We start from the raw sequence: 14,446 nt of genomic DNA, 5'->3' as shown, positions 1-14,446 counted from the left end.
TGGTATACCCCGGTATCCTGGTGAAATTCCCCCATTGGCCCTTCTCTATCATGGCCCCCTAATAATCCCCATCTCTGAATTGGCTACATCACTCTCTCCTCTCCATAAATAGCTGGTGTGTGGTGGGGGTTCTGGTGCACTATGGCTGCCGTCGCATCATCCAGGTGGATGCTACACACTAGTGGTGGTTGAGGAGATTCCCCCCCTCCCCCAATTCTATGTAAAGAGCTTTGAGTGTCTAGAAAAACACTATATAAATGTAACTGTAACTAAATAACTCTCTCTCACTGTGTGTTGTCACAGTTCTGGGTTTAACTGTCATTTGCACCTTCACTTGTTGCCTCAGCCAACAGCCTAATTCACTAAATCATTACAGTGATAACAAGGCTGGTTTTAACTGCAGAAACACTGTTGCATAAATGACAGTACTTCAATCCCCAGGAGGTGAAAGCAGGATTAATATGAAATGAAAACAGCTCAGCTAGTGTTGTTGTTCCAACTTTTCTGCTGATCCACATTTTTTGTTTTGAAGTGTCTCATTAAGGCCTTTTGTCAAAAAGAGCTTTGCTGGAGAAGGATCTCCCGCTATCTGCACTCTGACTTTGTAGAGCCTGTCAGTGATGTCTCTGTGTGTGTGCGCCTATTGCACTGATTTAAGTTGTCTTGCACTTTTTTGTCATGGAGTACAGTTGGTTTACCCTACATAGTCCTATATTTTATTTACACTAAATTGGCTTCTTTCTCGGTATTGATTGAAACAAGTTGTTGAATTAGCACCTACAGAGTTTGTTTGAACCAACATTAATTGATAAACTTTGCTGGCCTGAAAGTCAGTGAATAAATACCCATAGAATTAGCCATACTGCATTCGTAGTTGTCAGTGATGCACATTTTATGGCTTTAGCACTAGTGTGTCAGTAGAAAACATTAATGATTTCCAAAAATTAGATTTCCAAAAGACAATTCCATTATTAGGGGTGTAACGATCCATCGATTTGGATCGATGTGTTGATCAAATAACCAACGATCCGATGTATCGATGCAATGCGTAAACATCGATACATGTATAATTTTTAAGATGGACCATAGCCAGAGCGGCTAATTGGGAGAATTCCCGGTGGGCCGCTCATAAATTGGGCCGGCACACGTACCACTCTCCTGCTTTCTCTCAGTACACAATTAAAAAAACATGTGTTACATTATTGCATGACTGATAACTAAAGTAATTAATTACACTACATTTGTATTTAAAGCAGTACATCAGTTACTTATGCATTAAAAAGGGAACGTTTTCTCACGTCACTTGGCACAGAGCGCACATGCTCTCTCTCTCTCTCTCTCTCTCTCTCTCTCTCTCTCTCACACACACACACACACACCCACACAGAGACACAAGCGCGCGTACCCAGGTCGTTACCATGGAGATGTAAACAAACCGTTGTCACATGCCGTAGTATGAGGTAGCTGCCAATAAAAGTATATTTCTTACTCAAATGACTCAGTATGTCATTTGTTATTCATCTTTATAAGATTTGTTGAAACATGCCAATTTCTTCCACCACAAAAAAATGGGTTGGTCTTGGGCATTAAACTCCTGGGCTGAAAATGGGTCCTACTCTGGCCCCAGGATGGACCATTATTTAAGGCACTCTAATTCCAGTCACATCTGTCAAAGTTTTAGTCAATCACACGTCCGTATTTGCACTGAATTATGTAGTATTTTATAGTGGGGAAAAAAGCTCAATAAAATTTTCAAAATATATATTTTGGTTGCATCTGTGAATGAATAGAAATGTTTCTGATCACGTGAAATAGACAGATCATTTAATATTGATCGCAGGCCCCTGAATCGATCAATACGAAATTGCATCATGGCAGTCATTGAGGTATCGGCAAATATCTGCAAATATGGCTAAAACAATCAATATTAGTTCGTCTTGTCATGAAACTTGCGATTTACACCCCTATAAACTACAGAGAAACTTTTGTATGTTATTAAGTAATAGATCATCATTTCACTCCTGTAGGTGAAGAACAGGAATCAGAGGCTACAGTGGACACAGGAACACTGAAAACTGGATAGTTGAAGATAGGAAAAATATTGCCTGGTCTTTTTCCCAACTGTGCAGTTTTGGTGAGCTTGTGCCCCGTGTAGCCTCAGAACCCCGATCCTTGCAGACATGGAATTCATTTTGGTCTTCTGCTGTTGTAGCCCATCTGATTCAAGGTTTGACATGTTGTGCATTCTGAGATGCCTTTCTACTCACCACAGTTGTAAGGAGTGGTTATTTGGGTTACCATAACCTTCCTGTTAGCTTTTTTTTCTTTTTCTTTCAGATGTTTTTGGTGTTTTTTGCTTTGGGCAATATTACATAAAAATAAGTAATGAAAATACATTTTACTTATGTGCGTCTTCTGTCAGGTTGCCATCGGAGGGTGGTCAGACAGTCTTGAGTCCGGTGGTGAGCTGTGGACCCTCAGCCATGCTGCTAAGCCGCCCTGTCATCCTCACCCTGCCCCACTGCGCCCATCTCGAGACTCCCAGCTGGAGCCTTTCTCTCAAAACACAGAGCAACCACGGAGTCTGGGAGGTGAGCAGCAAATCAGAGATCAATAAAAAGCATCTTCTAGCACAGACCTTATCACAGCAAATCTTCATAACTCATTCCCATTCAAACTCCCTGCTACTAGGAGGTGCTGACTGTAGGAGAAGAGAGTCTGTCCTCACCATGTTATATGCAGCTGGAGGAGCAGAGCTGCCACATTCTGATGGAGCACTTAGGCACCTATGGTCTGGTGGGACAGTCAGTTCCTCCTCAGCCTGCTTGTAAAAGGCTGCAGCTTGCCCTGTTTGCTCCTCGAGCTCCTTGCCTCTCTCTGGATTACAGTCTGAGGGTCTACTGCATACAAGACACGCCATATGCCCTAAAGGTTAGCTACTTCGTCCCCTCATATTCAATCAAGCATACAACTCACAACCTTATATTTGCTCTCTTTTCTTCTCTTTACTCAATTTTTTCTTTTTATCTCGGATTTTTCTGACGTGCAGGAAGTGTTAGAATTAGAGCGAACACTTGGTGGGGTATTATTGGTGGATCCCAAATCACTCCTCTTTAAGGACAGTTACAACAACCTGCGACTGTCAGTCCATGACATCCCGCACTCTCATTGGAGGAGCAAACTTCTTGCCAAGTATCAGGTCAGTTGTTTGGAATGGAACCTGTTTTGTCAACTACACCACTAGTATATAGTGTAGTATAGTATATATAGTATAGTATTGTATAGTGTATATATAGTATAGTATCGTACTGTGTGTGTGTGTGTGTGTGTGTGTATATATATATATATATATATATATATATATATATATATATATATATATATATATATATATATAATAGTATCGTATAGTATACTATCGTATATTGTATACTATCATATAATACATATAGTATGGGTAGTATAGTGTATATATAGTATAGTATCGTATAGTATATAGTATTGTGTAATGTATATATAATAGTATATATAATATAGTATCGTATAGTATATATAGTATTGTATTGTATAGTGTATATATAGTATACACAGTATAGTATCGTATAATATAGTGTATATATGGTATAGTATCGTATAATATATATATATATATGGTATCGTATAGCATATATAGTATCATATAATACATATAATATGTAGCATAGTATCGTATATGATAGTATCGTATAGTACATATAGTATATATAGTATAGTATGGTATATTATAGTAGTTTTGTAGCTCCAACAAAATATAAAAAAGCTTTGGTTCAACAAAACATGATAAAATATTAGCTTATTATTTGTGACATTGTACTCCTGTCCGCCACTTTTTTATTGAAGCATCTGGAATTTTTTGCCAGTTTTCCTTATAATCTGCACACACTCTTTGCACAAATATTTGGCCAAGCTAAGTTGAGAACATAAAGGTTGTGTGCACATTTGAACTTCTACGGCTGCTATATTTATGGATAAGCTTGTGTTGAGTATTCTGTTTTAGACATATAGACAATATTTTAAGACACTCAACATTATTTTGGTGAATTTACTTGTGTAAAAGTGCATATAATTAAGTATCTACTGAATTTAATGAATCGTACTGTAATGAGTGATTCATAACTTGCAAGGCAGGGTAAACTACAATGTAAAATACATTGAATTCAATATTAATTAATTGTGCAGATATATATAACAGGGTTAACCTAAAGAAGGTTAACATAACCCATAGATTATTGAAACAGATGACAAATTAAAGGAAAAAGCAACATAAGAACACCTAGAAGAGATACCACCCATTTGTCATCGGTCTATATGGATATAGATATATGGGGAATGGTATTCTGATGCTGTATAGAAATCACAATTTACAATTTAATCTGGCTATTTCATAAAGTGGTGGTTGAATGTGTATACACAAGGAGATACTACAAGTGTCTACTACTGTTAATATACAATGTAAAACACAGGTGTGTATGTGTGTTAATATCAGCATCGGTAGGTCTGTGTTGATTTCAATCCCTGCTTACCTCCAGTTTTGCTGTGTGTATTACAGGAGATCCCATTCTACCACATCTGGAATGGGAGCCAGCGGCCCCTGCACTGCACCTTTAGCCTTGAGAGAGGCAGCCTGGCCGTGTCCCAGCTCAGCTGTAAGATCTGTGTGAGGCAGGTGGAAGGGGAGGGACAGATATTCCAGCTCTACACAGACATCCAGGAGGTACAGACGCTGTGGAAATTGGTTCTCAACTAAATTGCTCCAAAGTGCTTATTTCGATAAAACATTTATGTGTGCTTGTTTCTGCTTGTGTGTCAGACATTGCCCCCCCATTCACCGCTGCCTGCAACAGGAACTAGCCTGCCGTCATCTCAGGTGGGTCCTTATGCGTTCCGCCTGCCGGCCTCCATCCGCCAAAAGATCTGTGCCAGTCTTGATGCCCCCAGTGCCCGCGGCTGTGACTGGAGACTACTTGCACACAGCCTGGGCTTTGACAGGTGAGTGCATTAGCATGAATGTGTGTGTGTGTTTATCTTGATGGTACCAAATGTTCCAACAAGGATAAGAAATATCTGTCGTTTCCTCCCGAGGAAAACTGTTTTGGGTTTTTTTGTTTTGTTTTGTTTTTATAAACCACTGCTTTTATTTAAAAAGGTTTCCTTTTTGTTACTTAAGTTAGAATCAGAGTTAGGCTAAGGTGTAGACATCGGCATTTATGTATAATCATGTTAATTACATGTTAATAGTAAGACAAGCGTGTATGCTTCCTTAAAGCCAGAAATAGATAACTTTTAATAATATTCAGGATTTTACTGGCTTAAGACACTGTATGCAAAGATGCAATGTTTTAAATGGGGAGATTCTAGGGGGGTACTTAATAACTAGAACTAGAAAAGAAGTGGAAGATGGCAAAACTGTATGTGAGCCACTTACAAAAAAAGTTTGAAAGACATAATTCAAAAACATTGCAATTTTTTTTTAATAGTCTAGAGTTTTAATGTGTCAAGAGCCTGTGGCCAAAATGATTACTGCCTATTTAAGAGAAAGAACAGCTTTCTCTCATGGAGGTGGAACAATGGTTGATATTCAGAGTTAATAATTTAGACCTCAGAGCAGTGGGAGACAGTAATATAGTTTGATAAATTGCCTATTATTTCTTTATTCAAGATGTTTTTTTTTTTTTCTTTTGAAGCAAAAGGAGTGCAGTGTGCATTATTTTTTTTCCTAGTTCAATATGAGTGTGGGTTTGTCTTTATTTTATACTAAAATGTACTGTATAAACCAGTTACAGATATAACAAAAACGAAGTTTGTTTGGTCGAAGTTTTTTCCCTCTTTGAATATTTTCTGTGTGATTGAGTGTTGTTGTGCTCTTTCCGTGTCTCTTGCACAGGTACCTGAACTACTTTGCCACAAAGCCAAGCCCCACAGGTGTGCTGCTCGACCTCTGGGAAGCCTGTCACCACAGTGATGCCGACCTGGTCTCCCTGGCGACTGCTCTGGAAGAGATGGGCAAAAGTGAGGTCTTAGTTGTCATGACGACAGATGAGGACTGCTGATTGGGTAATCAAAACCTGTAAAAAGGAAAGAAATGTGCCACCATGAATAAAGCAATCATTAATGCCAGTGGATGGACATGAAGATGTGACCACACAGCCGGACTCGTCACCATGTGTGTGCACACAGAAGATACAGAGCTGCAAGGCGCTGGCTCCATGATCTCTCAGTCTTACACACACTACTACACTCAGTCACAACAGACATGAACCAAAAAAATGTGATGTCATTTGAATGAAAACATGTAAAACATGTGGGTTTTTTTATCTTAAAACAGGTAGCAGATTTAAATCTTGGCCTGTCTGCATGAATCATGTGTACAAGCTCATGGTTCAAGGATGCGTTTTGCCCGCTCAGACGTGAATAATTTTTCATCTAAACACAGGCACACACGCACGCGCACACACACACACACACACACACACACACACACATACACACACTCAGACTACATGCTGGAAGCCAAGTGTGAAAGTGCATGATTAAGCATCACTTAAGGTTGTGATTGAGCTTTTGTTTCTTAGTGATTATCGGAGGCTTAAAGTCACCATCAAACAGACTGTGGAGTGAAGCACTTTCTCAAGCTGCTCACACACACACACACACACAGACGCAGAAACAGCAGTACTGCAATAGTTTTTTAGTTTTACCATTTTCATTTACAGCATACCGAGACTAGCCTGTAGCGAACCTGACACTGCACTTCACCTGTTTGGCAAAATTGTTGACATGTTTATGATTAGCAAAAAGAAACAGGGCGCTTCTGTTGTTGCAAGAAATTAGGTATGCACGTTTCCCATTTTCAGTACAATAAGTATTGCGTATCTCCTGATACCTGGTACTGATTCAGTACAGTCATCCTTACAGGAAACAAGCCAAAATTCTGCAAGCTGCTGTTGCCTAGTTATGCAAAATATCAGACATGATGGTGCCGTGTTCAAGTCAAGGTCACTCACCTTCATGCCAAAACACGTCAGAGGATCAGATCCAACAATCCACTGGTTCAGGCACGTATCAGTGCATCTCTAGAGGAAAGCTTTTATGAACTGCATTTCCCTTTTACTTTAGTCATCTTGGTTTCTTTTAATGAAATTTACTCTTCAACACATCATATACAATAAAATGCAGAAGAGCTATCACACAAGTTTCCTATAGGGAACGCACTTTTTAATTTACTGTCCATATTAGTGGATTATTGTTTCATTCTCTCTTGCTGTAGCTGCTGTAATGTTATTGAGGAGAACGACTGCATTTGTGCTTGACTGCTGTTACATTACGTTACACAAACAGGGAGTGGTTAAAAAGTGCTTAAAGGACTACATGTTTTGTGGCAAGGTTTTCTAAATGCTGTATAATACGTCATGAGTAAACTGTCATTTCAGGCATTGAAACAGACATGAAAAATGTGAGCTCTGATTCTGTGATCCTGTGTTTGGTTCAACTCAAGCCATTAATCACTGCTCAGAGTCTTAAGGTCAGCCAATTGTAGGCCTTGTGTTAAGTGTCTTTGGAAATGGCATGGCTGCTCTTTGGACTGCATTGTGTCACGTTCACTGTCTTTGACTGTGGGTTGGAAATGTTACTATAGTGTGAGACTAACAGCCATGGCTGTCATGGGCCTTTTACCATTTGTCCATTTTGATGTTGTATCATTAGCATATTGTGACCTTAATATTATAAGGTTCAGTCTGGCATTTTGGCTGGAAATGAGTTCAGCACATTAGTTGGAACATAACTTCACATTTGGTATTATTATTCTCTCTCTCTCTCTCTCTCTCTCTCTCTCTCTCTCTCTCTCTCTCTCTCTCTCTCTCTCTCCATTTTTTATTTTACACGTTTAAGATTTGTGTTGCAATATTTTAAGGAAAGTTGCACATCTAAAATTAATGAAATTGGAATGAACTTGGATTCTATCACAGCCATAATTGTATTCAAAATGATAGATAAATTATTAATGAATAATTTTATTAATTGTAATAAATTGCCAATCAAAGTCTACCCAGTTTAATACAGTGAATGAAGCATAGTGGTGCTATCAGACATTTCCTATGGCATACATGAGAAGGAAAAAAGCATTTATGAGTGCTTATTTTACTTCATACTACTAGTGTAGTATAAAAACGATATTTTGTCCTAGTCTAGTCTATTTACAGCTCTAACAATTTGTTAAACTTAAAAAAAAAATCAAAAAGTCTCGAGCACAGTAGAAAGCTTAGTAATGCTAGCAGTAAATATTTGCCAATACCTACCTCCAATAATGTGTTTTGTTGGAGTTTTTTCTGCCATATCTCAGAATGGAAGCAGGACTAAATATAGCTAGGTATAGATATATACATATACAAGTAGCTATAATACATGGATAACATATGTGGCACCTGTTGGTTTCACTGCATGTAGCTTTATACTTTTCTCAGTAAATATCCACCCCCCACCCCCCCTCACCCCATTTATATTTATTGTATGAATGACTGCATATAAAATCATTTCAGAAGTGAAATATGAGAAAACATAGCCTAGTGCAAATACGTTGATGTGCCCTCTATGTTTTAGAACGAATGACTGAATTGTAATCATGTTAATAACTTCATAACCATGTTTCCTACCTGGTCAAATACCCACTTTTTAAATATCTCAGGGTTTTGATAATGTACATGTGAAGCACTTTTGAACTCTACACCCTACTGAAATATAATTATGGATGTCACTACTGTAGCTTTTGCTAGCTGAAACATCACATCTTAGAGGCTTGATATCAAAAAACTACTTTTCAGCCAAATAGAACAATATAATTCTAAGGTCACAATATGTCTTTTAATTATTTTTTTTACAGTCAATTCTTTGTAAAAGTGTTGAGATTTCCTCCATAAAAAAGCAGTATCTGTCAATCTTTCTGGAAAAGTAATTTTTTGTGGTGTGCGTACATGTGCTGTTGAACGCGTGCTGGTCGAAGGGCCTCATTTTGTAGCAGTTTCTTTGACCTTTTTATGTCAAGTCTATGCAAGAACAAAATGAATAAATTTGCAGACCTACTTAAAGTTTTCTGTCAGATTTGCACGTGTCAGTTTCGAAATTGTCACGCTGTACTGCTGACACATGCTGGAACAGGCCTTAAGGATATACATAAAGGTCCTCCAAGGCTCACCAGCAGAAACAAACAATATAAAATGACTCCAGGAAGTTGGGATTTACTGTAATACTGGTTTCCTTGTGCTCTTTGCTGCTTTTCTGAGCTGTGTGGAGGAATTCTGCCATCAATAGATGAAAATAAATATTCTTTCTGAGGAGGAGGAGTAAATTAGGACCTCTACCCATGAAAAGGATTGGCAGTTATGACACTGTAGATTGTAAAGAAAGCTCCTAAGCACATGGATTTTGTCTGGGGAAACCTCTTCTAACCCCGACACAAACTTTGGACATCCTTCAGGTATGAGACATGGGACTGCATCTGGTCTCATCCTTCTGAGATCCACCTCTGGATGTTGGTTTCTTGAGTTATTTTGTTCTGATGTCATACCAGAACTGTGAGGTCTTTTTTTTTTGTTTGTTTCATCTAAACACTGTAAATGTCTATTGTACATAAATGTTTAGCCTTCTTACTGTAACTAAATATAATTTTTATGCAATAAATTATATTTCTTAGTTTAACAATAAGGATGTCTGTAATCATTTCTTTGCTGTTTCAACACAGTTGATGCAATTATGATGTGAAAGTGTGGGAGATAGATAGATAGATAGATAGATAGACTGGTTGATTGATTGATTTTCCCTTCACTAGAACAAAATTGTGACCAACATCTGACATCACTAATGCTCTTGTGGCTGAATGTCCAGTTGCATTTTTGCGATCTCAGAAATGAATGCAAAATCAATTAAACTACAATATTTTTCGAACTTACTGCAGATTTGGACCAAGACACGTCATGTGACGTCATCACAAGGCACATTCAGCCAAAGCCCTCTTCGATTCACGTGCGTCGAACATGAGTACAGCTAAAACGTTTCGTTTACCAACAAACATCACTGTTAAAGACTGTGCAAAATAATTTTGTGCAATTGCAATTTGGCCAATTCAAGTAGTTTTCCATTAAGAAACAAGATCTTGTAAAAAGCCAAAGCAAAATCAAGCATTTTTAGCCGGAACAATCATAAAAATAAAAAAAAAATTTAACTCCACGAAATCCTGTATGGACTGAATGTCACAAATGGGTGTGATGGTCAGATGTTAACAAACCTTTAGCCATATAGTGCACCTACTTCTGTGTACATGTGTTTTTGAGTCCTGCATTTTAAACTCATATTTTCCAAATATGAACTTCTCAACTGCCATAATGATTTCTATGCAGCATAGAGAATACAGCACGTTTAGAAGTGTGTTGTTGTTGTTGTTGTTGTTGTTTTTAACTCTGTGCAGCCTCTGCTGATTGGAGTTGAAGAGCAATGTGGGAGCGTGGGCTTGATTAAGTTTAAATGTTTATTGCACCTCATGAAATATTAGCATTTATTTTTTTTTAACCTTCTTTGTTATGCAACGTTTAATTGTTTGTACATATCAACTCGAGATCCTCATATCGAACAAAATGATGAGATACGCCACATGATAGATAGATAGTTTGAGAGATAAAAACGGTAGCAAATTCAAGTAAGAAAGAACTTCACAGAATATACTGTAACATTCTTTTTCCTCTAAGCTGACTTAGACTCTCTAAAAGGATTTTAGAAGGCTGACTGAAGCTCACAGCAGTAAAGTTTCCATAGGGATTATTTTTCAACATTTTAACCGTCTTGCCTGCACATTAACAAGGTTTTGGGGAAGGCATTTGCTGGTCTAGGTCAGATTAAATAGACGATGTGGTGAGGAACCTTCTCTCCTCTCCCCGGCTCATTACAGAGATGTGGAGAACAGGCTCTCTTCCATTTATCTCTGTGATAAAAGACTTCACAATACACAAGAGAGGAACAAGGCAGCGATGGAGCAAGTAGAACTGAAAAGCGTTTCTGACCATAAATCCAGCGGTTACTTCAAGCACACATTAGGTGCTTTTATTAAGTGAAAAAGACTTATTTGTTCAGTTGTTAAAATGATCTCTGGCAGTGATCAAATACTGCCCTTTTGCTGTTTATTAACACCTTTAATATCTCCAGGTGTGTGCTTAATAGATTACTGTTGCATAAACTAGCATATTCAATCTGATTAAATTCATATAAACACTGAATTATTCTCAGTTTGGAGTTCGACGGCTCTCTGGAAATTTCGCCTTGCAAGTCATTTTTGTACAGAAAACAATCTTTGATTATTCATACTTAAAGCTCCTTTTCTTTTTTCTTTCCTTCTCTTTTTTTATAATTTTTTTCCCCCTGAACTTCAGCAAACCAAATCAGTGTGCTATTGGCTTTAATGTCCCTGTCCTCAAGTTTCTTCTCTCAGCATCAGATCATCAAGGAGAGAATAGTGTAGGACACTGATTCAGGCATAGTGGAAGTAAAATAGTACTTAATAAATAGTCTCTGTGGGAGTAAAGACCAGAATGAAAATCTGTCTTCCTGCTTCATGTACACAAAACATTAGCTACTCTACGAGGCTAAGAGGCTGTCTTTTGCCCAAAATAAGAAGCAAACCTTTACTGCCATCTACTGGATAAGAATGATGATAACAGGCCACAAAGCTGTTCTAATAGGATAAATAATTCTTCATATCCTGTGCCTTTATATTGCTCAATATGCAATATTACTGTATACATTTAATTAGCTGGGTGTCAATATCCCACAACTATACAAATTTACAATTTATGTCTTATAATTACAGGCTGCAGTCTCTGTAATTCAAGTCTTTATGAGACTAAAAAAATAATATCAGTATTCAGTCAAAAGTATACATAGTGTACACTTATGAGCCAAAACATTAAAACCACCTGCCTAATATTGTGTAGGTCTCCCTTGTGCCACCAAACAGGCTCTGAGCCATCGAGGCATGGATTCCACAAGACTTCTGAAGGTGTGCTGTGGTATCTGGCACCACAAGATGTTAGCAGCAGATCCTTTAAGTCCTGTAAGTTGTGAGTTGGGGCCTACATGGACCTCCATGGCTCGATCAGATTGAGATCTGGGGAACTTGGAGGCCAAGGTCAACACCTTGAACTCTGTCATTTACATTTACATTTACATTTTACATTTATGGCATTTGCCTTATCCAGAGCGACTTACATTTTATTTCATTTATACATCTGAGCAGTTGAGGGTCAAGGGCCCACCAGTGACAGCTTGGCAGTGTCATGTTCCTCAACAATTCCTGAAAGATTTTTTGCAGTGTGTCAGGGCGTATTATCCTGCTGAAAGAGACCACTGCCATTAGGGAATACTGTTGAGATGATGGGGTGTACTTGGTCTGCAACAATGCTTAAATGGGTGGTACGTGTCAAAGTAAAATACACATGAATGCTAGGACCCAACGTTTCCCAGCAGAACATTGCCCAGAGCATCACACTGCCTTCACTGGCTTGCCTTCTTCCCATAATGCATCCTGGTGCCAGTGGTTTTAATGTTATGGCTGCTCGGTGTATATAAAAGTCATGTGAGTGTTTCTATATAAGTATTTATAATGTAAGTACAGCTTTATAGTGAACAACTGGCAATAACATACATTACAACTACGTATAAAATTTGCTCAGATGGCTTCTTGGAGTTTTGGATACTGTCTGCTTGGAGTTTTGTTTCCTTCCATCTCATTCAAACATGCCAGTGCTGGAGGTGGATTGGCTATAATAAAATGCCCCAAGCATACATGTTGCCATGTGATAGCATCTAGCATACTATCCAGTGCTCACACCCAAGGGTCGTTAATGAAGATGAATGAATGAGTGAGTGAATGAAGGAATGATAACCCACATTTCTGTGCAATAGACACTTTCCATATTTGTTGTAGATTTATGAGTAACCCATAATATAATGATTGATTGATTCACTTAAGTTACTTGTTTGATTGATTCACTTAAGTTACTTGTTATTGTGCTGAATAACTGAAGCCATAAGTTATGACATCCTTTAGATCTTTTCCTCTCACTTTCTCACATTGGCCACTGCTGAAATTTGGTTTTTAGTTATTCTTTTGTTATAGAATTACTCTGGGACATACATGGCACCCTGACCTCACTGCTAATTTTCTGATGACCAGCAGGAGGCACTGCGGTATTACACTGTAGACATTTAATAAAGTATAAATAGTTTGCATAAAGTACTTGTGTTCTGGGATGAAATGTCCTAATATCTCAACAGTTGGTGAGCAAAACACATAAAAAAATTCAGCATGGAATTTGTAATGGTTTTAATGGCTATAATGGGAATCGTATTGGTTTTAATGGAAACTGTAATGGTCCCGGTGAGTCTCTACTAGTAATCTGTTGCTTTCTATCAGTGGCATGTTATGCGTAGTGGATTCCATTAAGGACCTACATCCTTAATACGTCCTTCTACATAATGGAAACCATTAAAAGTGGACTCAGGGAACAGGGTGGGGGACACCCTGGTCTGGATGGTGGTGCCAACCCATCGCAGGGCACAATCGCACACACACTCACACGCTACAGACAGTTTGGAAATGCCAATCAGCCTACAACATATGCCTTTGGGCTAAGGGAGGAAACTGAAGTACCCGGAGGAAAGCCCTGAAGCACCGGGGGGACACATGCAAACTCCGCGCACACAGAGTGGAAATGGAAATCAAAAACCCCTAACCCTGTGCTAACCTCTAAGCCATCATGCCCTTTTACTTCTATTATTAATATTTTTTATTTTTTTATTTTTATTTTTATTTTATTTTTCCCCACCAGGGGTGGTGGAATGCAATCTCCAAAACAACATTAGGTCTGTTCTTTTAACGTTGTTATGGATCAGGCAGGATCGCGACCTTGCTGCTCACCTTCTTCATGACCACTAGGTGGCACTGCGGCTTTACTGTTTCAGATTGCGCTCCAAAACGCATGTGCAATACATATAAACTAATACACAAACCCAGTCTCTGGAAGAAAAAAAAGAAAAAAAAATAGCATACAAACACATCACGACTAATCACACTCTACAATCTATTTCATGTCTATGACTGCACCAATACATTGTGATATATGTTTGTTTGTTTCATTTGGGGTTGTTGGGTTTTTTTTTTTGGAACTTTGCTGCTCACCTGTTTCCTCACTACCCACTGCCTATGAAGATGTCCACGAGTCATTTTACTCAAATTCATCCTCAAAGGGTGGATACCAATGTCGTTGCACTAGTGTTCTTGCTTAACCTAATCCGAGCTTCAGTGTTCCCTCCTCTCCTTCCTCACCCTGCTTGCAGCACTCGCTTCCTCCTGCAGCGCCTCAAG

The 14,446-nt window shown here is 38.5% G+C and overlaps 1 protein-coding gene across 1 annotated transcript in view; it reads left to right on the top strand.

Moving 5' to 3' along the window:
* The window catches only part of unc5b (unc-5 netrin receptor B), a 70,021-nt gene extending 62,147 nt beyond the window's left edge, over window positions 1–7,874 (top strand). The window contains exons 12-17 of the mRNA XM_053621329.1: window positions 2,423–2,591; window positions 2,692–2,931; window positions 3,050–3,199; window positions 4,589–4,753; window positions 4,850–5,028; window positions 5,924–7,874. Of these exons, the coding sequence (XP_053477304.1) occupies window positions 2,423–2,591; window positions 2,692–2,931; window positions 3,050–3,199; window positions 4,589–4,753; window positions 4,850–5,028; window positions 5,924–6,089 (1,069 nt within the window). The 3' untranslated portion in view covers window positions 6,090–7,874. The remainder of the gene's footprint in view (window positions 1–2,422; window positions 2,592–2,691; window positions 2,932–3,049; window positions 3,200–4,588; window positions 4,754–4,849; window positions 5,029–5,923) is intronic.
* Window positions 7,875–14,446: the final 6,572 nt, after the last annotated feature.

Source organism: Ictalurus furcatus, chromosome 3 (assembly GCF_023375685.1).
Source record: "Ictalurus furcatus strain D&B chromosome 3, Billie_1.0, whole genome shotgun sequence".
Classification (NCBI taxonomy): Eukaryota; Metazoa; Chordata; class Actinopteri; order Siluriformes; family Ictaluridae; genus Ictalurus; species Ictalurus furcatus.
This window is presented reverse-complemented; position numbering and strand designations above follow the sequence as displayed.